Raw genomic sequence first — 27322 nt, 5'->3', positions numbered from 1 at the left:
TTGACTCGCCCCTCAGAGACCGTGTGCAGCACCGCGGACAGCGCCGCGCATCAATACGTGCTCGGTGGACTTTAAAGCAGCACTAGGAGAGAGATGACAGCTTCTGAAACTTTTAGTTGGACTTTTTTAATGGAGCTCTGAGCACAGCGGGTTGACCGCGCAGTACGTTAATTGAGCCACATGACGATCGTCGGATTGGTGTGCCGCAAGACTTACATGCTGCTCTCTCCCACGCTGAACCACCAGCGTGCTCCGCCCCCCTCAGCTCAGACGGCAGCTGCTGGAGAGCGGGCAACAGTGATTTAAATACGGACAAAGAGGAAAAGTGCCTGTGTGAGAGACAGGAGCGCCTCTGCAAAGAGTGAGAGTGTGCCACACGGTGGAGCAAAGACTAACCCAAAGTTTTTGTTTGTTCGTTTGTTTTTTCTTTACATTTCTAACACCCCTCTCTCTCCCTGAACTGAACAAAGTTTGTACATCCTCACAAACACAACTTTGTATTGTCCCTCATTCCTGTTTGGCTCTGCTTTTCCCATTTTCCATTTCTAACAGCAACAAGTGTTGCTGGCTACCAGCGACAGTTTTTCTTTACATAGTTTTTCCACACACTAACAACAACAAAAGAAGCCATATTAGCTGCCGAGCTGTGCGCCGCGGTCACCCAGTGTGCCACCGGACTGCGATGATCGTGTCCAACGTGAGCCTGAGCGGCTGCGCAGGGGTCAACAGTGCTCTGTGTGCCGCAGCCGGGGAAGGGCACCTGAGGGGAGGCTCGCACCGGAGCACCCTCACCCCGACAGGGAACCTGGTCGTGGCTGTGTGCCTGGGCATCATCGGCACTTTGGGACTTATAAACAACTTACTGGTGCTCGTGCTCTTCTGCCGCTACAAGATGCTGCGGTCGCCCATAAACCTGCTCCTGATTAACATTTCCATCAGCGACTTGCTGGTGTGCGTACTGGGGACACCGTTCAGCTTTGCTGCCAGCACGCAGGGAAGGTGGCTCATAGGAGAAGGCGGATGCGTGTGGTACGGCTTTGCCAACTCCCTCTTTGGTGAGTAGAAATACGGAACCTAGGAGGCGATGGTCATACGTTTTGATTTGGTGTATCATGTTACATTTGTAGATTACTGTATTTTTTTAAATGTCAGCTGTGGTTGTGATGTGAATGATGGTGCGTTGTATGGATGGATCCTTCCCACTGCACTTGTCAGAGTACATGGTGTTAAGCTTTATTTCGGAGGTTGAAATGAAAGATTTAGGAAAAATTAGGAAAACAACATTGGAAAATAATTTCTTATAACCAATGTTGCGATGTGCACACTGCGTCTTTCTTATTAAACTTGTAGAGAAAAGCATGAAAATCAACATAGCCCATACGAATCAAATAATGAGGGTTAAGGTAGAAGAAGAAGAAGAAGAAGAAGAAGAAGAAGAAGAAGAAGAAGAAGAAGAAGAAGAAGAAGAAGAAGAAGAAGAAGAAGAAGAAAATAAATCCTCATTGCACCAGATTCGACAACATGAAACCTATCGGGTTTTCATCTCTGCATACTTGAACAATGTCTTTTCTTCCCCTCATTTTCTCTCTTTCTTTCTCTTGATTTTGGATGTGCTCTTCGTGCAGTCTTTAATCACAGAGATCGTTAAGGTATTGGCAAAGGCGCGTAATATATTATCATTGTTGTTCGGTTCAGTGTGGAGCGATGTTGCGGATCGTATGCTTACAGCGATCCCAGATAAATCATGCGCATGCTGGTTTTGTCCAAGTGATGAGTTGTAAAAAAGAGTCTTGTGTGGCTCTTTATGGTGCAGTATACAGGTCATTATCTCCGGTTGGGGCTGCATGACAGACTGTTGAATCCTATCCAGCCACAGCTTCACGTGCATGCATTTTCATGACATACAATTGCCGGGGGTATTTAGGGAAGCATATTTTGGTCTCAGCGCTTATAGTCATTTGTTCAAATGTCATTAGGAGCTTTGAACACCTGTCATGCAGGACTGTCAGTGTGATGTGGATGGTGCACGTATTGCAAATGAAACAATGTGCAGTCTGCTATGCTGCTATTAAATGACCGCTAAATGCTTGTTACCATAGTTGAGTGTCTGTGCCCGAAGGGGAGCCTCATCACTGTTCATGTAGCTGCCCGTGCAGGTCTCTGGCGGGCTGTGGGGACAATGCACGTCTCAGTCCACGAGCAGGCTGTGGCAGGTGCATCAGCAGCATTAGTTGCAGAAGAAAATCACCCGGGGAGAATCTGTAATGAGTGAGGGGACTCCGTCGTCTACATTGGCTTAGTTAGGAGTGCTGATATCGAGGCAAATGGTGCACAATGATGCAACTGAGAATAAGGCACTTGCTTATTTCAGCTGGAACCGGACCAGGCTGGGATGCTGAGGGTGAACAAAACAACTTAGTGTTAATTTTTGGAAGGCCAAGGGTGCTATGTTAAAGTTGCAAATAAGTAGTTTTTTATTTAGGAACATAACATATATTATAATATTTGCTTCCCCTGAGAACTGCATCTAATAAAGCTTCAATTGAGTAATTTGGATGAAATCAATTTGATGCCAAACTCAAAAGAAGACTAATTTGCAGAATGAATGCATACCTTGTTCTATCATCAGGAGCGATTGGCCTGATGCCTGATTTAAAGTTATTTAATGAACAGGCGTTTTTGTTTACAGTCCCAATATTACCTTAAAGCTTTCCAAGGCATCCAAAACTACATTTGAAGGCGAGGCAGCTAATATCTCCCCTCTTTGACAGAACATGTTACATTTTCTCTGCTACATATTCCAGATCCAATCAAAGAATATTGGGCAAACCATGATTTGAAACTAACCACTTTTACTAATTGTTGCAGAATTTGAGAGAAACAAATCTGACAGAAGAGATAGTTAATAAACTATGTTTTACTTCAATAGTCTGTTATTGGTTGGTTGCAGTCGGATCCATAAGCCCTCAGAGTTCTCCTGTTCATACTGAACAGTATGCTTGACTGAAGGCGCCTAAAAACAGATGTCAGAAGATTCAGTTTATATATCAAATTCACTGCATCAGAATTGTATAAATGGTCAAATTGTATCCTGCCAACAGACAGCACACTTTAATAATCTCAACGACAATGTCTCTTTCCGGAATTCAAGACCCAGTTACTCAAGATAATCCACAGACCTTGAAATAGTTCCTATTAAACTGCCATTTAGTCCCATTACATTGGAGAGAAGGCAGACATTTATATGGGCAATATCTCCAAAACGAACTCACACCAATACAATCTTGACTGATAAATAGCGCATGCAGGTGAGGTGAGAAATATGAATTTTAGATTTTTGGGCGAACTGTCGCTGTAAGAGAAAGACGTGCATATTAATATTTCAAATGGCGAGTTATTTCCTGTTTTATGGGTATTTTCATGCGGGCACAGTAGCGCTGTATCTGGCAAACAATGTCTAGAATAAATCAATCTATCCTCCCACAGACCTTGTTGTGAGAAGTTCAATGTGGGACTATTCTTTCAAACAACTCAACTTCAAGCAACTGGGAAACACAAGTAAAAAACTAAAGGGTCAAAAGATAACAGCTGTTTATGTTACCTGCCTGCACCCCTGTCACTCTTGGGACTGTGTATCTGTACATTGGCAGCAGAACATGGACAATATATTGTGAGTGTGGGCCCTTGGATAAAGACATGTCAACTGCCCCCTACCTCTTGGGTCCAGACACCCACACTGAAAGGGTCACCCTCTATGTTGCCCTTTGCATTTACTTGTGGTTGGTTTGTAAGTCTTAGGTTGTTTCATACTGTATTTCTTGATGATTATTTAGTGTCTCTTTGTAGTTGTTTTTCAACTTTGAGGCAGTTTTGCATCTTTGTGGTTACTTCAAATCGCTTCATAGTTATTTTATGTCTCATTGTAGTCGTTTTCTGTCTTACTAGAAGTTTTGCATTTCTTCATTGTCATTTTGTGGCTTATTGTGGTGTAGTTTTGCATCTCTGTAATGGTTGTCGCTTTCAGTCATGGGAGGGGTCAGGAGGCCCTAGATATCCTATTTGTAAAACAGGATATCTGCGAGAGGCGGGTCAAAGAATCATCTCAGCCAATTGCTGATTAAAGATATAAATGAGTGACATACAATTTATCCAATCAGCGCTCTAAAATAGATTCAGCTTCGGGCCAAAATGCTTTGGCCCAAACGTGCGTTCTCGTCTCTCGTTCTTGTCTCTCTTTCTCGTCTATCGTTCTTGTCTCTTGTGTGTTTTAAGATGAGATGCTTTCATTTTGAAGGCAGCTCGCAGAGTTTAAAAGGAAGTCGCATTGTTTGCGGATTTAATGTCGAAAAGCTATGGAGAATATGGTCAGTTTTGTATACAAATTAGAAACAGTAACGGTATTGCCACTCCCCCGAAGAGGCACAAGGTTAGTTAAAGTTGTAATGTTTTAAGAAAATGTGCGTAAGTGTTGGCTCTATGTGTGTGTGTGTGCTGTTAATGCAAACGAGGAGTAAGGAAACATAATTATCATTGTTGTGCCTTTGTACACAGCTCTTATGTTGGTTTTAGGAATTTATCAATACATTTGAAATCATCAGTCAAGTGCAGGACCACTTATCTATATGATATATATATATATATATATATATATATATATATATATATATATATATGTATATATATATTAATATACTGAATTGTATTAATAAGATGACCTTAGGATGTCAAAGTGTTGGAATAAATGTTAAATATCTAACTGCAAAGTAGTAATGTGTGTTTAATACCATTTGTTTTGCATTTAATCATACTGGGATGTTTGCTGAAATTGATTAGATGGCCCTACCAAAAAAAAATCTACCAGCCGCCACTGCAGTTAAGTAATCCATACAGCAAAGAAAGGAAATAAACACTTTGACATTACAATCAGTTAGTCAGATTTATGCAGCGCACAAATCCCCCCTGGCTTCTCTCACCAGGCCAACCTGTTGCTTTCCTTGATCTATTGCTTGAATTTTCACACAGTATGTTCAACCTAACTAAATTGAATTGTCCTTAACTTAAGAGCATCTTGAAACCATCATACGTTTAAATTGAAAACAGACTCACAAAAGATACTTCCACTTCCTCTGGGATGAATTGGCAATTTCCAAAACAGGATAACTTTATTTCAGTCACATGGCAGAAAATAAAGCAAGACTCAAATGTTTTTCAGCATCTGGATGGATTCTGATTGTATCCGCTGTCTCGTTAACCCCACTGTAAATAAATCTAGCGTGTGAGATTTAGCACCCACCATCTGATGAACACTGACATCCACAAGGAGGCAATTTATTCTCAGGAAGTGAGAGAGAGAGAGAGAGAGAGAGAGAGAGAGAGAGAGAGAGAGAGAGAGAGAGAGAGAGAGAGAGAGAGAGAGATGGCTTGAAGACATCATTAGAACCTCCATTGGTTATGGATGAGTAATTCCTCAATGGGCTCATAAAAACAGAGTCGAAGAAAGAGTAAGGGATGGTCGGAGAAAGGAAAAGTGACATTTGTTATTGAAATGGATAATGCTGGGAGCAGCTATGACAAAGTGACAGTGTCAGTCTTCACCAAATCTCTATGAAGCTTTTCTGAATGATCGATGTTCTTTCAAATTAGAGGGTAACTGTCAATGACAAAACACATCGTTAGCTTGGTGTTGGGACATTGTATTCCTGCTCCCTCATGACAATGCTTTAAACTTTTTGCTTTTAGCACATGACGTCTTAGATATTTGAATGACTGCTAATTTCAGACCCCTCGCTTTTACTTTATGCCAAGAGCACAAACTGAAGACAATTTGTGGAGACGCGTGTGTGGGCACCAATACAACCCACCCTGTACTCTTCCTTTTGCCGTCAGCCTCCTGGCATCCATTTAGCCGCTTCACCTCTTCTGCCCGCCTCTTTGAATTTTCCTCACTATCTCACTGAACTTTTATTGTCTTCTCATAATGTGGAGGATCAGGAGAATATCTTTATTCTGTGTTTATTTGGCATCAGGTCTACATGTTCCTGCATACTGTTGGCTGCTTCTTCCTGCCTCAAGTGGATTTTACACACAGTCACTGGGTTAACCTTGCATAGATTGCTCTCCTGCACGTACACTCACACACAACCTCAGTGCAGATGCAGGCACAGAAATGCTTGAACAAAGTACACGCATATATATGTGCATCATGCAGGCACAGGTAACACCTGGCCTGTGTGGTGTTGATTTGTTGCGACGCTAAGAAGACGTCTCAATAGGCACAAAGCAAGCAGAACAATGCTGCTCCACCATAAAGGTCAGAGTGAGCAGGCCAGCTAATGAGCCAGAGTAATTAATAGGGCAATAAAGCAGAGACTCTTTCAGCAGAGATAAGAATATGTTTTGGGTGATGGCTGTCTGGCTTGAGTCGGACGATAGTGAGAATGATCGTCTTAGTACGTGTGGATAATATTTGCCAGGGCAGTCATCTTTACTGCTGGTCAGACATTTGCCATTGGATCTCTTTTTCCACCCGTTACTGTTGTTACAGTAGTTCTGTGTACCTGTGATGACTGAGGGAAAAGACCCTGGGATTTACAGAGCTAACACAGCTTCATTTGATCCTGTGTTTTTCATTCAAACTGTCTTTTCTTGGATATACGGTATCAGACAAGTTATACCGATCAGGATGCTTTCAAACAGACAAATGAGACAAACAGTGAGTGCACATCACAGAGACAGCAGAACAAAGATGTTCCTTCTTTTTTCTTTATTTCAGACTATCAGATCAAATATCTTTCATTTGGAAATATTGGAATCAGCTGCTGCCAGAGGGCTAGAAGATGGATGGAAGGTGATGTGTGATTTAAGATGGTATTAAGCTGTAAAGTTGTTTGCATGTCTTTCCTTATATTACATTGCCTCTAATAAAGGCTTGTCAGCCATTCACTGTGTAACAAGGAAAATAACTATTCTCATCAAGAGGGTGGACATGTGATGGGATTAAGTGATAATGAAGTTTTCAATTAAAAGGGGATACATCATAATCAAAGACAACATGTATGCAGAGCCTAACGGCAAAAGGTTGCTGTCAATTGGTGCAGCAACATGTTGATTTACAGAATTAAATTGTGATGCCTCTGTGCGTCGGTCATAGGCGAGCGCTGCTAATTAGCGTTTGCCATTTTGAGAAAGTGGGATTTGATTTGGCTCCACTTATACTAGATTTTATCAGTCTTTCATCTCAGAGAAGGGCTACACCACATGCTCCCAATGTGGGTTTTGTCAGTTATTTTATACATCAGGAAATCTTGCTCACATCGTTAGGAATGCACCGATCCGATACACTCGAATGGATCCGTGGGTCCAATTCTGACCTTATAAAATGGTCCCAGTGTTGGCCAGATGTGACCGATCCACACTAAAATAGTTTTCTTTGCCAATATCACTTTCAAATGGAGTGTTTTTGCTGTCGTTACATTCATAGTGCCTTGCCACTGTTGACTCTCAATACAGGTGCAATCCCTATTGTGTGTTTATGTAGACCTTGCTGTAAACATGCTATCACTAGAATTTTAGCTTGACATCAGCCAGGCCACCTGTTGTGAGAAGACTGTTCTCCTGAGGGCAGATGAAGAATAACTCAGATGAACTTTTGTCAAATGATCTGGGAATTATGTTTGGGATGGTTGCTAAGAGTCAGTCAGCTGAGATTAAAAAGAAACAAGTGGGTTATTGTAAAACTGTCTTGAGTTTGTAATATTGCAGTAACAGAACTAAGAAAAGCCAGAAGTTAAGCCGGTTGTGCAGAAAAAGCAACATCAGCGCAATATCTGGAGGCAACAAGCATACCACACTATGCCAAAGAGACTCAGTCAGGGTCACATGCAGTGTGTTTAATATATTTGCACACAGACAGACACAAAAAACCCTCTGCAGAACCATCATCTTCAATCACAGAGCTACATTTGTTTACATTCCTAGTTTTCCCCTCTACTCCTCCCTTTTCCCCTTCATCCATTGATCGTGCTGAGTAGCCACGGCGTCGCACCTCATTTAAAGGCCTGGATTGCCTCCTTAAAAACCCATCCCCCTAGGGGGGAAGACTGAGCGATTGTTATATAAAACTGTAAATCATAGCTTGTTTTATGAATCAAAGCCCCAAACTGCTGTATTTGGATGTATTGAACACCATAAGTAATATACAAGTGAAATATATGGTTTGGTACATGAACAAAATTAAATGTCACAGATGTGCACAAATGTGCCCAAATGCAATTTTTTTTGTCGTCACCTGAATTTTCTTTAACTTTGTTCTGCTTCACTTTATCAAAGTCAAACTTTGCAGAGAGAATGTTCACATATTGTGATATGAGTTGGGAGAGCTTTAGACCTTACAGCTGCATCATTTCAAAGAAATATTCATCCTAAAAGTCCTTTTTTTGTGTCATCTTCATTTACTCTTAACCAGTAACATATATACTGATATGTACACATCTGAACAAAATCTCACATGTGTAGCCTTTTATTATAACCAAAATTATTCAAATAGTGGTTGCAGAGACACACCCTTTTTAGTTTGGGTATGCAATTTTCGAGGACCTAAAAATAGGTGGGATTTTAAAGTGTTAAAAGAGCTTCCAGTTCAGCTTTGCTTCGTTGCAGCTTAAAACCAATAGGCATGAAGCACGGCCTTGTGGATCATAAAAGCTTCGAACCAAATAGCAAACAGGATATAAAACTGAGGGTCAACATTAGAGTCACTGAGCTCCAGGTTCTTGCTGCTGTGCCTCTGACATACTGAGAAAGAAAGGCTAAGAGAGAGAAAGATAAGAGAGCTTCTCAAAATCTTCTGTGTTGTGTTTCACCACATTGTTTCTGTCATGCAGAGACACAACAGGTATTGCCACTGTTTATGAATCACATCAGAGTGTATCTGCTGCAAGCACCCGTGGCTGAAAGAAAATATTTGATGATCGCACGATCACTTTTGCTATAGTTTTATCATGCTGCAAATTTTACTTTGGCATTATTTTATAAAATCATAACATGTCGTTTCTTTTAAGTTAATAATGAATTACTCCTTTTAGCTGCACTTTTGTTTCTATTACAGTGACTGTGCATTTATTCCTCGCTAGAATAGCTAAATATTTGGACAGGCAGTGAATTTTTCTCTCCATTTGATGGCCCCATTACATGTGAAGCACAGTAGTCAGGATATAAAAAGAAAGAACATACCTGCTCAGTGTTAGGAATGAATGAATAAATATATACTTTATTAATCCCCAAGGGGAAATTTCGTGTCGATGTTATGTTAGCTTGTGTATTGAATTGAACTCCTGTTTATACATGCTGTGTGACTGAATGTGTACTGCATGGAATGGTTACCTCTGTATGTGTGTGCCCTGTCCACCCTGCAGGCATTGTCTCCCTGATCTCCCTGGCTGTCCTCTCCTATGAGCGATACAGCACCATGGTGGCGCCTACTGAGGCGGACTCCTCCAACTACCATAAGATCTCCCTGGGGATCACCCTGTCCTGGGTCTACTCCCTCATCTGGACTGTGCCGCCTCTCTTTGGCTGGAGCCACTATGGCCCAGAGGGTCCTGGGACCACCTGCTCTGTCGACTGGACGGCCAAGACGGCGAATAGCATATCCTACATCATCTGCCTGTTTGTCTTCTGCCTCATTGTGCCGTTCCTGGTGATCGTGTACTGCTATGGGAAGCTTCTGTGTGCCATCAGACAGGTGAGAAAATACGAGGACGGGGAAGAACCTGCAGTATTTGCACAGATGAATAGTTCTCCATCAATATCGGCTGTCGTGTTAAAGGTGACCTGAGACAAGACTTTCAACACTAAAACCAAAAAGCAATCACAGACACGTACAAATCTAAATATATTCCCTTGTTTTTCATTTATAGTCTTGAAACTAGGTGAATGGTAAATAAATGGCTGAACTTAGTATATAGTGCTTTTTCCCAAAGTGCTTTAAAATTTGCCTCTCATTCACCTATTCACATCCACACAGGGTGATCCAGTGCAACACAATAATAAAAAGGGTAAAAAATATAAATGCACGGAGATCCATTATCCGACAGTTCCTCTCTGCTCTGTGCAGTGGCATCTTTCAGCTCATTGTTTTGGTTTTACATCCAGCAACTGTAATGTTTCGATTCACTCATAAAACTGCATTACCATCAGCTGCAGTCAGCGGTTTTCAACCCTAAAACCCCTTAGTATACTGCTTGTACAGCACCAAACCAACGTACTAGCTGGTGAACCAGATAGTTCCCTCAGTAGTGTGAACAAAACTAAAATAAGAGCTAAAATAAGCGTACATATCCCAGAAGGAGATAGAGAGGGGGGGAATCAGCAGGGCCGCATGGCAGGGGGCAGGACCGGCTCCAGACAAAGCACCGAACCCTGGAAACTTGAGGCGAGAAAGCACAGAGGTGCTTTGTAGGTGAGGAGAAGGATTTTAAATTTGATTCTTGATTTTACAGGAAGCCAGTGGAGAGCAGATAATACAGGAGTAATGTGATCTCTTTTCTTAGTTTTTGTTAGTACACGAGCTGCAGCATTCTGGATCAACTGGAGAGATGTAAGAGACTTATTAGAGCAGCCTGATAATAAGGAGTTACAATAATCAAGTCTAGAAGTAACAAATGCGTGAATCAATTTTTCTGCATCACTTTGAGACAGGATGTGCCGTATTTTTTAAATGTTACGTAGGTGAAAAAAAGGCAGTCCTTGAGATTTGTTTTACGTGGGAGATAGAGGATAAGTCCTGATCAAAGATAACTCTGAGATTCTTTGCGGTGGTGCTAGATGCCAGAGCAATGCCATCCAGAGAAACATTATCATTAGATAATTGATCTCTGAGGTGTTCTGGGCCGAGTAAAATAACTTCAGATTTGTCTGAGTTTAACAGCAGGAAGTTGCAGGTCATCCAGGTTTTTATGTCTTTAAGACATGCTTGAAGTTTAGCGACCTGGTTGGTTTCATCTGGCTTGATCGATAGATATAATTGAGTCATCGGCATAACAATGAAAGTTTATGGACTGTTTTCTTATAATATTGCCTAATATTGCTGAAAATAAACAGCCGAGCCAAATCAATTTAGTTTCGATACCCAGATTCAATTTAATTTTCAAAGCTGAATATATGCACATAAAAACCTACAGTGAGTGCTCTGTCCACTGTTCTTTGGCAGTTAAACCTTTATTTTCTGAAAACTGAGAACCAGTTAACCAAAACCGGCAGCTGCATTCAAACAGCTGTTTTATAGCAAAGCTAATAATGGTTATGACGGTAATTTTCTATACACACATAAGGCCTACACATAAAATGTGGTGCTATTTTCTGCATTTAGAATTTTACCTCCTTTATTTGCTTCCCATTCACTTCCATTCAATGGGAGCAGAGGGGCGTGAACAGATTCGCTTTTTGTAGCGAAGAAAGCATCTTCGGCAGTTGGTGGGTTCTCACCTGCATTCACGCATGTGTGACTCTGCCTTTATATATAGACTGGAAGAGTCACACACACACACACACACCTCCCTCAGACTGTGTGAGCATCATTTCTTTACCAATACACAATTAGTTGTGATCCCCCTGTCTTTGGCCTTTTGAACGAATTTTTCTCCTTCTTTATCATTTTTCTTTAGTTTGTTTCACTTTGTTCTTCTTTTGTCCTTTCTCACACTTTATTTATTTGCTGTGTTTCCTCATCAGAAAACACACAGTTCTTTAAATAGATTAAGAAGGAGACGAAGGAACATAATAATGTTTAGTTCTCTTTCTCTCTCTGTCATTGTCAGCCTTTACCTACCTGTCTTTCTCACTTTCTTCCAGACTCTCTTACACTCTTTTATACATCTATTATAAGTCTGCTTCAGCTTCATTGCCCCCTTTTTTCATCTTTTATCTCTTCTTTGTGCAGGAGTACATGTGCATCCTTTATCTTTGTTCGTTTTAATGACTGGTCGTGCTTCGGGGGTTGTTCTTCTCCCACTGACATTGCTATGTAAAGTAAAGGATATAGTTCTCCTGTCACATTATGTAAAAGCAGTTGAGCAACTTTTCCATACAAAAGTTAAACTCCCCTATCTCATAATGTGCCACTCAATAGAGCTGTTCACATGGGGAAGTCAAAATCAAGTTGGGATTTGATCCAAGTTAATGTGCTGCATGTGATTCCCTATACAACCAACCATGAGAGCTGAGGGGAGACAGAGAGCAACTCTGACGTTCAGTTTAGGATGTGGCTCTCTACATCATATGAGAAATTATTGGCCAACTGCCCCTTTATCAGTTAACTTTAGTTCAATGTGTTACCTTGCCATGATGTGAAAATGTGCTCCTTGTTCCGTTAAACTATGCATCATCATCTCCATCAAATGCTTGCTGGTGGTTTTTAGTTTGGGCTGTACTGAATAGATTTTATTTTGTATGTCTCTTAATCCTGTTAAAACCTAGTATTTCTACACAGCTGCAGATACAACAACTAATGCTATTCATACTATACTATTTGTAGAAATAGATTTGGTAGCACTTTACTTTATAATAAGTACACACTATATAGCATTAGTAAAGCATGAATAAACACTGAATTCATCATTTATAAAGCATTATTCCAACATGAACACTCATTAGTAACTCATTAGTATGCAATTCATAAACATAGTTATACATGTTTCATTCTTGATTAATAAGCTTGGGTTTCATCATTTATAAAGTATGAAACCCAAGCTTATTAATCAAGAATGAAACATGTATAACTGTGTTTATAAATGAGTTACTAATGAGTATTCATGTTGGAATAATGCTTTATAAATGATTAATTAAGTGTTTATTCATGCTTTACTAATGCTAAAAAGTGTGTAGTTATTATAAAGTGCTACCATAGATTTCTGTGTTGGCCATTTAGGAACGCTCCCAAAAATTCCCATTAACTCCAATGTGTTTTCTGGAGAAAAATAGATCACTTCCATAATTCATAACATGTTTTTATATAATCAATTATTCCAATGCAATCCATTTGTGTTGGTGTTTAACCTTTCAACAACAACAATTTCACTGAGGTTAAAAAAACAGTATGCCCTCTCGCCCGCCGCACACAAAGCGATCACGCACCTGTAGTAACGGGGTGGCCTCGCAGCAATCTAACCCGAACCAGCAGATGGTTTGTTACACAGAACCACCTGGGAAGCCTAAACCGTTTGGAAAAGGGCAGGCACTTTCAAAAAAATATGTGGCTGGAGATTGGATGAACCGTTTGTCAATCTAACTCTTCTATAAGCCAGTAGTGGAAAACATATTAAGCCCCGGCCGGAGCTGCCAGCAGCTCCTCACGGGACACGTATTGGTACGTGCTCTGGCTTACTGGCAACAAACGCTACAAGCCTGACTAGATGGAATTTTGCGTGATATGTGATCTCGCGATTCTCCTGTGATCTTGAGACAACCCAAAAATCCAGCTGCCATGCAAAGTAAGCATTAATCTAACAGCATCCTGAGTTGCATTTCATATCGGCTAGCCACAATTAGGAAGATGAGGTTAGGAAATTTGATGGCAGACATTCCAAAACCTTAACTGAAGCTTTGAATGTGACTTTTTGTACAGTAACAGAAATGGACAGGAAAAGTAAAGACAGCCATACAAGCTGAGCTCATCTCTGCTTGCTTGCGCATGTTTGTAAGAGTCTGTCAGTGTTGTCATCTCCTTTCATTTCTCTGTGATTGGAAATTGAGGACTATCAGTGCAGAAGACAGGATCTCTGAAAGAGGAGTTTCTCCCTTCACAGACTCTTTAGTCAGGGAACATTCTAAAACAGATTATTGTTTAATGCCTTTGGCCTCGAGTATACATACATTATGTGCCTTGTTGCTAGTTAGTGTCTCAACAAGGGTGATAGTTCGAATTAATCAAAATCAGCCTGTGCTAATATGTGACATGCCAAAATAATTTGTTATTTACAAGGTACAGCTATTCTTCTGATAACAACTTTCACGCTACTATTATCAACAGGCCATCTCACCATGCAGTAAAATCTGCTGACAAATTAAATAAAATGTAATCAACAATAGCATAATTTTTGATGGAGCACAGTTTTTGACCACAAAGGCATATTATACAAAACTAGGCTATATTTTCGTATGATGTCCTTCGAATTGATTTGAAGTACTTTTATATAATTTGGTATCTCACCCACTTTGGTTACCTAATAATTTATTGCGTTGCTGCCAGAGGTCAGAAAGCATAATTAAATGGTTGAAGTGATGGCCCATGGCTTTGATAAACTGGGTTGGGTCAAATCATGAATCCTCAGACCCATTAGATTCCCTAACCCAAAGACCCTGTGTCCAGAATATTTCCTTCAATCAGCCTTTGGTTGAAAGCATTTGGTTTGATAACCAGCAGTTCCCTTACTTGTCTCAACATCTTTACTCTTGTTCTGAATTTTGTATGACTCATACTATATTCCTGCAGATTCCTACCGGTACTCTCAAGTGCTACAATATTTCCTCAACATGGCTGTGTGACAGAGATATGTAGAGCTGGAGAGAGGGAGAGAGATGAAGATATCAAGGGGAAGTGAAGGAGGCAGAGAGATGAAGGGAGGAAAAGGAGGGGAGGAGGGGAGAGAAACCTACTGTGACTGCTGGGGCCCTAATTTTGTTCTGGCCCACATCAGATGCACTGACCTTGCACTGGTCATGAGTGAATTTCATTGGTCACGAGCAGATTTATTTTGCCCAACTTCATGACCTGCTATCATATTTCCCAAAAATAGGCAGGGAGCGCACTAGAGGGGGAATTCAATGCAAATTAGATGGTGCAGGTTGGATTAAGAAATTACACTTGTACCTCCACCTACTTTGCTGGCATCTGCAAAAGTATTAAGGGTATAAATCATGAGTTTCATCACGATACCATATTATATTGATTATTGGGACAACGACACAATATTTTCTGAAATCACAAAGTCTGGCGCAATATGCAATATGATATCAATACGATTCAATTCAGGAGCCTGCGATCTTATGAAATGATCTCTGCCCATTTAACACAATCAGTTACATCAACTCACAAAGATCAATTCAAATGGGATTTGACATTTTTATTACTGGGTTCTTGCAGGTGAGGGGCTTGTCTCTAAAGTGAAAATAGCTGGTCCACCATAAATGTCAGCCCGCCCAACTGATGTTGTGGCTCAAGTCAAGGCAGGCGATACACATGTTAGGAAACCATCATGTGCATGCAAACAAATAGTTACAGTTCAAACAAGTATATGTAGACCAAGCTCAAACTAATGCTGTCTAATATCTGCTAAAACCTTCATAATGGTTATAATGTTACATTTTTATTGAAGCAGTTTTAAAGATGTGTTAAATTAACTTAACTAATAATTTTGGAGGCTGCACGCTGTGGCACTGTTGAATTGTATTTCAATAAACTGAGAAGTACTTCCAATATTTTGTCCACTTATCCGTAGACTAAATATGAAAAACACATCTTAGTATAATATAGGAATGGTTTATGGTCTGGCTCTTGTATAATAAAGAGTGCATCAGTTTTAGCTTTAGGTGTACCTCAGCGGTGTACCTAAGAAACTGGCACCTCAAGTGCATAAGCGCTCACACTGGTTGGTCTTTGTGCCTTTTCGATGGGGGACGAGATCTGAGGTAAGTGACAGCATGAACCTCTGCATGTGTTGCAAACCTGCCTGGCTACATGAGTATCTGGAGGGCACACTACTGTCTACACTGTTTCCAACATTTCACAAAGAGCCATGTCTTCCTGGCAGATTCTTTCATTTGAATTGTTTTTAGAGTCAGCAGGAGTACATTACCGACTCGCCATAATGAAAGGCTTTTCGAAACTCCAGGACAAGCATTGTAAGTCCAGTATAATACCAGTTCTCTCTCAGTTACAAAAATACCTGTTGCCCCAAATGTGCCGCTATACAACAAATTATTACACACACACACAAACACACACACACACACACACACACACACACACACACACGCACACACACACACACGTGCACACGCACGCACACACACACACACACACACACACACACACACACACACAAACACACACACACGCACACACACACACACACGTGCACACGCACGCACGCGCACACACACACACACACACACACACACACACACACACACACACACACACACACACACACAAGAAGGAGATACAGCTGTGAAAACACTTCCCAGAAACCCTTGAAAACTGCCAGCATGCTTGCTTGATTCGGGCTCTGTGGGCGAGTGGCGAGATGCTAGAGGTTAAAGCTGAGCAGCAGAAGCTGCACGCCTAAAACACAAATTAGTTCTCAGACTGGCTGCAGGATGAATCCATTGTTCTCTGTCTATTACAAGTGCCTGTCTTTGCTCATTGTCTTGCTTGGTCTTTCATTTTTTACTTGTTTTTCTTCTCCTCTACATTGCCTTTGCCCTCTGAGCATCCATCTCCAACTACGTTTCCCACTTTTGACAAGTCTTTGAACTATTATGCTAAGCTTGTGTGTGTTCTTCATTCTCACTCACATCTCCATACATTCTCACTCTCATTGTCCATATCAGTGGCTTATTATTCTGTGCGCAACACACACAGTACAATGGCTCATTTCACTGTCTGCAGTGACTGCTTCAATCTTTTTAATTTGCCTTTTTGCTTTTTTTAAGCCCTCTTCCTCCCAGCTCTCTTATATGCTTTCTCTTTCACTGTGCCATCATCATCCATCTTTTTTACCATGTTGTCTCGGTTGCATCTCATCTCCATTTTTGTGCAACAATGAGAAAGATGTTGACATCTGAAAGCAAATTAGTTATTTTTGCATATAAAACAAGCAAAACAAAATTAGGTAGGAAGCCTTTGTTAGGAATGCTGTATGCTTCAAATGCTCCATTTGGTAATGGGTTCCCACCTGAAACAAAAGTTGAATATCCAGCAGAGTGAACTTTTTTTCTGTGCTAGTAAATGAAACAACCCACCAGTGAGTGTTTGATTATTTGGAAATTGTATCAGTTTGGGATGAACCTGGTCCTTTATAGCCACGTGTTGAAATCACGGTAACGGTATTTATTACAAAACAGTACTTGTTCTGTAAATACAATACATAAATTGTTTTAAAATATACCCAAATTTGGCTATTTTTCATAGAAACAAAAAAGTCATTGTGTTGAAAACAAAAGACTCAAACCAGTAAAACTACATTTATTTCAAAATGGAAGCTTTAAGGTTCCTGAGAACAATAATTGCAAATGTCTCGGGTTAAGGTGTGAATAAATACCAGCCTGACTTCTAGAAATACCAAAACGGAGCAGCACATTTCAAGTACTTGGGGAACCCTGGCATCTGCCAGCCCCTCCCTACCAATCTGTGGCCATATTCAAATGACACGCAGCCTGCACTTAACATCCAAGCTATGAAACTCCAAATTATGGTCAAATGCAGCTAATCTCTAAAATCCATTAGAAAACCTGAGATAATTATTGAATGTAGTGGGAGGGCTGTATAATCTTGTTTGAATTGTGCAATTTATAATCTGCTCATCAGCAGCTGCAGTCCTGTTGTATATGTTTAAAGCAGTTAAGGTGGTCATCGTTAATATGGCATTAAAACCACGAGGAGCCTCTTTGCATCAGCATATGCTATTTGACGTATCGCATGGTTCAAAGGGTCAGCTATGTCCACAGAGACAAGAACGTCTCCAGAGTCAGACCAGAGTCAGAGCACAGCTCTTACACAGAGGTCGTTGAGTTCAGGCCACTCTGCCCAAACCAAAGCCACCAGTCAGAGTCCATTATTATCTTAGGAAACCTCAACCTCTGACCATTTAAATCATGAATCAGGTGCAGCCTAGATGTATATAATTATGGTATTAACACATTTTCTTTCACCAGATGTTTACATCTTAGTTAAGTATATATGCATGCACATGAATAATCATTAGTAAACATAGAAAGGACTTTCATCTAATGACATGTCATGTTTGCCGTGGGTTTGCCCAGAGAAACTACAAATATCCAAATGTGCAAATCTGTGTTGCATGACACTCACACTAATTTACACTGAAAGCATGTGCTGCCTTTGAGAGCAAGCCTTTAAAAGAGAGGTTAAACTGAACTCCTTCAGAGTTGAAAACCCCCTTTTAAAGCCGGCTGGACGATGTATCATTAGTTTAATTCATAACTGAGATGTGCTCATTTGATGCCAGCCCTAGAACCACTTATTTTACATAATTTATTAAATCTGGAAATTGGGTGATATTAAAGTGTAGAAGTAATATACTAAAAGCTGTTTTTATCTCTAGTTCCAAGTGACTGTCCCTCATTGACATTCTGCCGAATCAGGAGCAAGATAATGAATCATCGGTGATATTTGAGAATATTGCATAGTTCACTGCACTGTTCTGATGGTTTTAAAAGATTATGTATAATTACACTTGCTTTTAAGCCATGTTTTAATTGACTCTACAGAACAAATGGCATTGTTTTAGCAACATTAACTTACATGAGCTCGGATCAACCTGTAAGTTGCCTACAAGGTGAGAGGAAGAGCTTTATTGACCCATCATCTCAAATGTCCATGTTGTAAATGAAACAAAGGCTTTCCTTTGTGCATTGCTGACTCAGTAACGTTAGTTACTTAAAATTCAAAATACTATGAGCATATAGGCGTCGCTCTTGAGTTCATTCCTTGTGCCATGTTTGAGCCTCTCTTACGTCTGCACAGCAACATATAAACGCTATACAACCATAGTTCTGCTCAAAATTTAGATCAGCATGTCTTGGGTGGTGTAAACTGTAAAGGACCATCGGTGATCCATGATCAGTACAGATCCTCCGTCACGGTTTGGCACGCATGTGAACCGCAAATTACACAGTTGAACGTATACCATCACAGTGTGAAATAAAGTTTTTCTGACGATTGTTATCCGCAAATATTTCGTAAAATGTACGATCAGGACATCGACATTTATGCTGTTCGAGTCACCAATCTCTGATAATATGACATTGTAAACAACCAACATTGACAGGAGGAGAGCTAAAGGTGGCAGCCCGACTTAGGCCATCAAAGGTCCCTTTCAGTTACATTATGATGCGTCCGTTCAGTGAAAATGAGTATTGGGCAAAGGCAAATTATAACGTTGCCATAATGTGTTCATGCGTAATCTTGTAAAATGTAGTGTTGAATAAATCCAGTTGTTTGAAGAAGATGTTTTCATAACATAAATAGATATTAGAGGGGGGATTATGAGCTGTTTACACTAGCTCTAATAATACATCATTAAAACTACTAATGACAAGATTTATTTAAAATCAATGAAAATATCATATGTTTTCTTCTTATTTGAATTGTGTTTTTCGTTGAAGAAAAAAACACTATTAATTACTATCACAAAGTAAATTGATAACATTTCGAATCTTTGGTGGTTTACACCGACTTCAGAGGGCCTTGTAAACCAGTTGCTATAATCAAACAACAAAGTTATCTGTATCTGCCAAAATGGATCGTCAATGATCATCAATTAAAATCTGTAAAAAAATATATATTTATATATATATATTTGCTCCCTTTTTTTGTTTTTTGCTGATCCGTTCTGTGATTCGATCAGTGACTCTGATCTTTGATCCGAAACAGTGAGTTTTATTCATCCGCTGCAACACGAGCCTTGGCAGTGGGTTAATGATGCTGAGGAGGAGAATGTAGTTAAATATATTAGTCTGATTCTGAAGGACATTTCATTCAGAGTCAATGTAGGATGGTGTGGATCATTCGTCTTCACTCAATGGTTTGTCGAAATGAATTCGACAAACCATTGAGTGATTACCACCCTTTCCAAATGTATGTTCACCCTCTTAAATATGACTTGGTCAACTGATATATTTTCTCTCTAATGTATTTAAAAAGGCTGCCACAACACAACAGTTAACAAGGTATCAGTGTGCAATAGATTTAACTGAATGCTGCAAACAACACAACGCAGTGTTACTTTTGTTAACAAAATATTAGATGACTAAATAAAGAGTAACCTCCGCTACGGAGAACTACATTTGTTTGTGTATCAGATAAAGAAAAAACAAAAGAGTTGGGACAGACTAGGAAATCAAGCAAGCAGCAAGCTGATGTAAGTTAAAAAGTCAAGTTAGTGTAACATTACAAAATGCTGTTGATGTTAAATTAACATTACTTTCAGTTGGTTATTTTTCCTGTTTTAAATTAAATTGTAGGATTAATATCCACAGTAAACCATCTACATCTTCCTCATTTGTTGTGGTATTGAATGGGCATGTAGCATAACTGGCTCTAAAGCGAAGACCTGAGTTTCTGGCCAGTTACCGACCGTCAATTGATGTTGAATTTAATCTTGAAGCTCTGAATTGGGACACAGCTTAAGGCTGCCTTATTATAGCAAGCCTGAAAATGACCCATGTGATCTGATTAAATCAAACACGATACTTAATTTGCTTGTAGGTCCCAAGCAGAGCCAACGGCACACTTCGTTTGTCTTTCTTGAAACACAGTCAGCTTTTTGTCTTTCAAAGATGATGGGTTGATTCTCGTTATGGAGCTGCCATTTGGTTGAACCTAAATTGTATAGACACTGGCATGCAGAGCAAGACCAACATTTAAATTGGTTCAACTCAAGGAATTAATGAATTAAATATAGATGATAACAACCATCAGGTAATGGTTATCATCTGACAAAACTAATATCTGCCAATAGCTGTCTTGAAAAGAAAAGCCTGCCTTTCTTTCTTGTGTGTGTTTGTGAGAAAAGAGACTTTAGCCATTGCTTCTCTCTTTGCTCACATACTGGGTCTCCACCTGTCTTGACCCAATAAGCAATGGCCCAAATGGAGTATTTGGATGTGACACAGCCTCTCATCTGGCATGCCAGCCTCTGCAGCCATCTGTCTGTAGGATGTAGCAGCATTTCTCTGCTGACTGAGACGCACACATTCAAACAAAGCAGTGATGAACAGCGTTACATTCCTTGAAATTATAGCAGTCATTGTTAACCATATTTTAAAGGATGCCGATTTATTGAGGATGGATGCATGCCCGCCCCGTCTGTGTTTCTCCTAAGGATATACAGTATATCTAACACACCTCTTTGAGGATTCTCTATTGGAAATGGGGGCAGCGCCCAGAGATATATAACTATATTCACGTGTTTACTTGTTCCCCGGCCCTCCCTACTAGATGTTGTGTGTTCAAAAAAATCATGACTTTTGTTGGCGATTCCCATTTCCAACATATTTATTATTTCAAGCTCTGTAATTGCAGAGCTACCAACTCTCACGGTTTCGCCGTGTGACACACACTTTTGCATGTTTTCACACGCACTCACGCCACACAACCAATTGTGGGGGGGGGCTCTTTTTTTTTTTTTAGATGGAACAACCTCAAGAGGAGACACAACAGAGGTATATTACTTAAACACATTGCATCTTATTTGACTGCACCAATAAACAGTATATACTCCAATCATTTGAATGAAGGGTAATGGAGGGTCTTCATTACACAGTTGTAACTTTAAGACTCCTTGATTTTTGGTCTTAGAGGATTTCACAAAGCATTTAGTGCTAAAACTCCCAACATCTAAGTCTGAGAGAAGTTAAAGGTTTGAAAGGGTTCAGGGGCCAGCTTTTTGGAAAATACAGAGATAAAACACGCCTGTGTACAGATATTTAATTTCACATTCACTGACACAGCTAGGTCAAGGTCTAGCTGGGCCCCTCCTGAAGCAGTTCAATCAGTTCAATTAGTAAAAGTTACTGTAAGGAGCTATGCCAATACGTCTTAAAAGGAAACTCTCACCGTAAGACAAGATACTGTGTGAATACAGCCCTTGATGCTATTGTCTATCTTACAGTACGTCTGCAAAATAATTCAGCTTTAAAAGTGTTATCACATGATTAGTCATACCAAGTGATACAGGAGCAGGGTTTGACCAAACACAATAAAGGACTGTGCATTCGTCTAATACATACCATTGGAACACTGAAAGTCTTTTATAACCCTCTGGCTGGAGAAAAGACAAATCTTCACATCTCTAGCTTTGCACCATTTTATCTTTACTATATCAGATGAAATATTCATGCAGATAATTACTTTGCTATTGGAATGTTAAACTGGAGCCATACTGGGACAATCAATATTATTCATACTGAATGTGCTTAATCGCCATAAGGAGGGGAATCCTCCCCCTGGTATTTCAGGCAGACACAGGACACAATGAGTAATGAGCCGTTAACCCCTGCCGTTAACTGATAAAACACAAATACATCATGAAAGAGTCTTACTCTGCATCTATGTGTGTTTGCGCTTGAATACACAGTTTACAGTATATGGAAGTCTGTATGGGTGTTAAAAGGAACACTCCACCGATTATTGTCGTCCTGCAACAACAAGGTGTTGTATTACTACACAGCAGTAGTATAATCTATTCTATCTTATTCTTAGAGTACAAGTACCCTTCTGCTTTTTAGGTTTTGCTCTCATTACACTGTTAGCACTGTGTATGTAGTGCTATGTGGCCCAATAATGTAATAATTTCCTGAAAGTGTAATAACAGCTGAATTGTATAGAAATGTTCACTTAACCCAATTGAAAAAGTAATACAACCCTACAATTAATGTAATAAAACATCTTGTCTGATATTTTAATAACAAGTGACAGAAATGTAACCGATAATGTAATCCCTAAATGTTCCTGTCTGTCACACATTTTTAAACCCCCGTGGTCTCATGTATTACCTACGCTCAAAACGAGGTCTGAAAGAGGCGTACGCCACTTCCCACGCAAACGTTGTGATCTATAAAAAACAAACTCAACGGGAGAACGTGCGCACAAGTCCCAAAACTCTGACCTCCGAACATTTAGCAGACACACGGGGATTAGCGACGCAGATTGTGAGGTGGGGAACTGTTGTGCAAGATTCCTAGGTTAATCGAGAGGAGAGTTTGATTTCAATCAATGAACGAACAAACAGAGTTTTTTGTTTCAAGTTGTCTTGATCATTTATTTGCTTGCAAGCGGAAGAGAGTTCAACAGACACGTATCCCAGTGAGCTGTGGAAGAAGCTTCTACGAACACAGAAATACAGCAGTACTTATACACAAAAAGGTTACACCCATACAACAAATACATAGACAGTTGGGTTTGCCCGCTATCTTGTTCCGGGACGCATCTGATTATGAGTCGAATGCAGTTAAGTTTCTGTGAAAACACTATCTTCCCAACAGGAAGCAGACGACGTATGGTGAGCCATGTATGTTAACAGGCACACAGTGTTTTTCTACCGTGTCTATACATTTTCTATTTCATAAGACACCAGATACATTTCAATAGTTGCATACACATATTTTACCATTACAGAACTGAAGCCGGATAGAAATTACATGTGAGAGGCATCATTACAGATATAACGATGTATCTCACCCAATGCATCTCACGATGAATCTCACCCGATGTATCTCACCCATTTCACTTAAATTTCACTTAAATTAACTGTTATTTTACACCTATATATTTTCTTGATCATAAACAGTCAAAACAGCAGTGTTATTTGTGCATGTACCAGTGAGCCATAAGCACATTTCACTTGTTAAACATATAAACCAACTCAAACCTCAAATCGTATTTCACTTAATATTTAATCAACGCTGTCTGCACCCCGGAGGGCAGAGGAGAGAGCAATCTACCGATACTCGTGGTCAGCTGTGGAGCAGCTGAATAAATCATCATCAGCTGTAAAATACCGTCAACTAGTGTTACTAGAGCAATAATCTTCTAATACCGTGCATATATCACCACTTCCGATATATGTTTTCATCAAGTGTTTGTGGGTGAAATCTCTACACGACTTTAAAGACTCATTTATGGTTTGTTCCATATTGACAGATACATGCAGCGCACTGTACACAGACAAACTGTACACAAATATTCGATGTGAGTATCATAGCTCACTGGAGCAGAGGAGTAACCATGGTGACTGTCACACACCTTCTGCCGTTACCTCACCTGGCTAATCTTCATCACCTGCACATAAGGATTGTGTAAATGAGCAAAGTCTGGAAATCAAGCCAGTGACACCTCTCGTACGATCACTCATACATATCCTCATTATCAGTACTAATCATAATGTTATAAGAAAGGATAAGTAAATAAATTGTGTTCATCAAACTTCATTAAAAAAAAAAGATATCCAGGGTGGCAGATACCACCGATTGTCGCACTTTGGAAGCAATGCTTGACTGCTACATAAATACTACGGTGAGACTTGTGATGTGTAATGTTGGAAGAATTTTTGACTGAACGAGTGTTCTTCCTCTCTGTAGTTGCCGTGATTCACCGTAAAGACCGACTGATCAGCAGCTGATCTCCATGCATCAACATTCAGAAAGGGCTTTGCTTGTAGAGGGCGGCACGGGAGGCTGGACCAGCTTTAAAGGTTGATTTATAATAAAATGAAATAGATCACCGACAGGCGTACGCAAGTTTTCTTTAATCTGAAAATGTTTTGGCGTAAATCCTCCTTTGCACGCAGGCAAACATTTAGTGTGGATCCTACGCTCTGGTTTATAAATTATTTATTTCCTGACATGGCAAAGTTAGCATCACTTTGTGTTGAGAATGATTGTCAAATGTAAAGTGTAACGCCTCTGCTTTACCCCGTGAGTTCTGGGCGGCACACAAGGCAACACACTCGGGATGGGGTAACAAGCTTTATTGTCTGACTCGGGTGCGCTCTCGGCCTCGCCCCTGAGCGCACCTGCCTGCTTGTCTCGGGTCCTGTCGCGTCCGCGCCGTCGCCTCGGCTTACTGCTCTTCAATCAGCTGCGTCGCCTCCGCTCCTCCTTCGCTACTGCTGTTTTTTTAAACAGGGAGAGACACAGACACCAATTGCCCCCAGCTGAGCCTGATTATCCCTCATCCCGGCACCTGTTCTCTGAATCGCTCCCCCCCTCTCTCCCTCTGCACCCGAGCATAACCCCGCCCCCGCCACCACATAAAGCTCCTGTCAAAACAATAAGACTCATTTGATAAATAATTGTGGAATAGGCTATTGCAATTCTGCACCAGTAAGTACAATAATTGACTGAATAGTCCATCCTTTATTGTTTTGACAGGCGCTCTGCAGTTGTCTGCCAAGACAAAAAAGGCTGTGTGCTCAAATCATTTTGACAGAATCATTCAACAAAAAGTGATGCTAACTTTGCCTTATCAGGAAAGAAATCCCTCGAGTGTAAAAAGTGATGATCAGGCACCTCTTTAAAACTAGAACATCTGTGATTGGACCCCACATCATAATCTGTGGGGGTACAACTGAGTAAAAGTAAAAGAATGATGCACTAAGTAATAGGTTTAACCTTTCTCTTCATCTCATCTTAATTTGATTTGAAAGCCTATTTGAATGAAGAAACGTCATAAGCTCAGCTGACACAAAGGATTCGATAAGGATCACTGTGTGTCAACATAGACGAACAAGAACATTTCATAGAGCTTAAACCGAATGTTTTGCCTTCATCGATGGCTTGTCTCATGGAAAATACAATAACGACCAATCAACATGGGTATGGCTTGTTCACTTACGATTGATAGGAATTTTAGTTGAATGCATCTCTACGTGTTGTATACTTGCACATTATAAATTTCATAGAAAAAAAAACACACTTTCTTACACTATTATATTATCTTTCAAATTTAAAATGATCAGTTTTGAAAAAAAGATGCCTAAAGCTATTACATCATCAATAAAAAAGTTTTTACAATATCAATCAGGACATTTCATGACATTATTGGATATTATTACATTTTCTGATCGAATTAAATGCAAATTGTATTACAATTTCAGGCGTGATTACATTTTCAGGAAGTTATCATTGAAATGTACTCCTGGAAAGCTCACTGAAACTCAGTGAGGTCCTTTTGTCTTCTCTGTGTGCAAGGTGCTGCCAAGCTTCTCTGTATTGTGCATCTTTGGCAATTTGTGTGTGAATATAGTCATCAAAAGAAACCTCTGTAGTGTCAGAGATAGCTTTAACTTTGCAGAGAACCTACCTATATATTCTTCACTAATGCCAGTTTCCTCATTTACACATTTCACACCACTAACATTTAAGGTGCATACTGTAGAAGAAGGCTTGGAGCAATTTCTGTGGTTTATTGAATTAACTGTTGAAGCTCTGATCTGCTGAGTGTGTCCAGATGATCAAATGCACACTTTTAAATCGTTGTGTGACTTTTTATGCCTGTGTCCGTCTACTTGTGCTTGATTGAGCAAACTATTGAGTCCAACCCATTAAATGAGGAGTGGAACTGGAATAAAACTTTTTCAACAAAGCCTGTCACACAAACAGTCTGCCACGACTCAATTTAGTTCAGTGAAGTGCTATTTTTCCCCATACTTTATATCAAATGTACATCCTGTTGGGGTTCTTTTTCTTCAATTTAGAGATTTGTACTGAATACTTAGGAATCAGGATGTGATGCCAAATATGTCAAAAATATGTCGAAAGCTGACATGTGAAAGGGATGCTACGAACTCATCTTTGATAACTTGCTCACAGCCAACGGATATATTTAATTTTGTTCTCTGTATTTGGTGAACTCTATATAAGGACTTCTGACATTAGATGAAAACATTGGTCTCCTCTGGATTTTTTTTCTCCCTCTTGAATCTCAAGTCCCTTTAGAGCTCTAGGAGGGAGAATACCAAAAGGAATCCAACAGAAGAAAAAAAGCCGTTTTGGTACAGTTCAACAAGTCAATGCCACATTGCCTCTGCACTGCTTACCTCTCCCTTAGGTTCTCGGAAGTGTTGATTATTTTTTCGATTAATCGATGAATCGGATAAAAAAGCAAAAAAGCATTAATTTCCAACCCTTTGTTCAAAAACAGAAGTGACAGTGCAAATTCACAGTGCAAAACATGTTCAGAAAGCACAAACAGGTTGCTCCTTGAACATCCCTGAGCTGTTAATTAAAATTAAATTAAATGATTAATTAAAAATTAAATTAAAATGGACTAACTAAAAACATACACATGTATGCTTTACATCTGCCAAATGTGAGCCCTTTTTTTTGTTTTTACTGTAATTGATCTCCTTGGAGCAGAGGCTGCTTTAGCATGCCCTGCTTTATCAATATGTATGAAACACTGGGACAGTGGGAAGCTGTACTGCTCCTCTCACGTCTGTTTGGACCTCAACCTTCAGGCCCAGCTCCACTTCATCTCAGCTCTGCATCAAGCTGTGCTACATATAGAGCGTCCTCTTCCTTA

The 27322-nt window shown here is 40.0% G+C and overlaps 1 protein-coding gene across 1 annotated transcript in view; it reads left to right on the top strand.

Moving 5' to 3' along the window:
• Positions 1–682: 682 nt before the first annotated feature.
• Positions 683–27322, top strand: part of tmtopsa (teleost multiple tissue opsin a) — a gene marked incomplete at both ends in the record, with an annotated part of 52471 nt that continues 25831 nt past the window's right edge. Inside the window, 2 exons of the mRNA XM_079219517.1 lie at positions 683–1055; positions 9414–9742. Of these exons, the coding sequence (XP_079075643.1) occupies positions 683–1055; positions 9414–9742 (702 nt within the window). The remainder of the gene's footprint in view (positions 1056–9413; positions 9743–27322) is intronic.

This window comes from Taurulus bubalis (genome assembly GCF_910589615.1).
Source record: "Taurulus bubalis genome assembly, chromosome: 1".
Taxonomy (NCBI): Eukaryota; Metazoa; Chordata; class Actinopteri; order Perciformes; family Cottidae; genus Taurulus; species Taurulus bubalis.
Note: the sequence above shows the minus strand (reverse complement) of the source record. Positions and strands in the feature narration are given on the sequence as shown.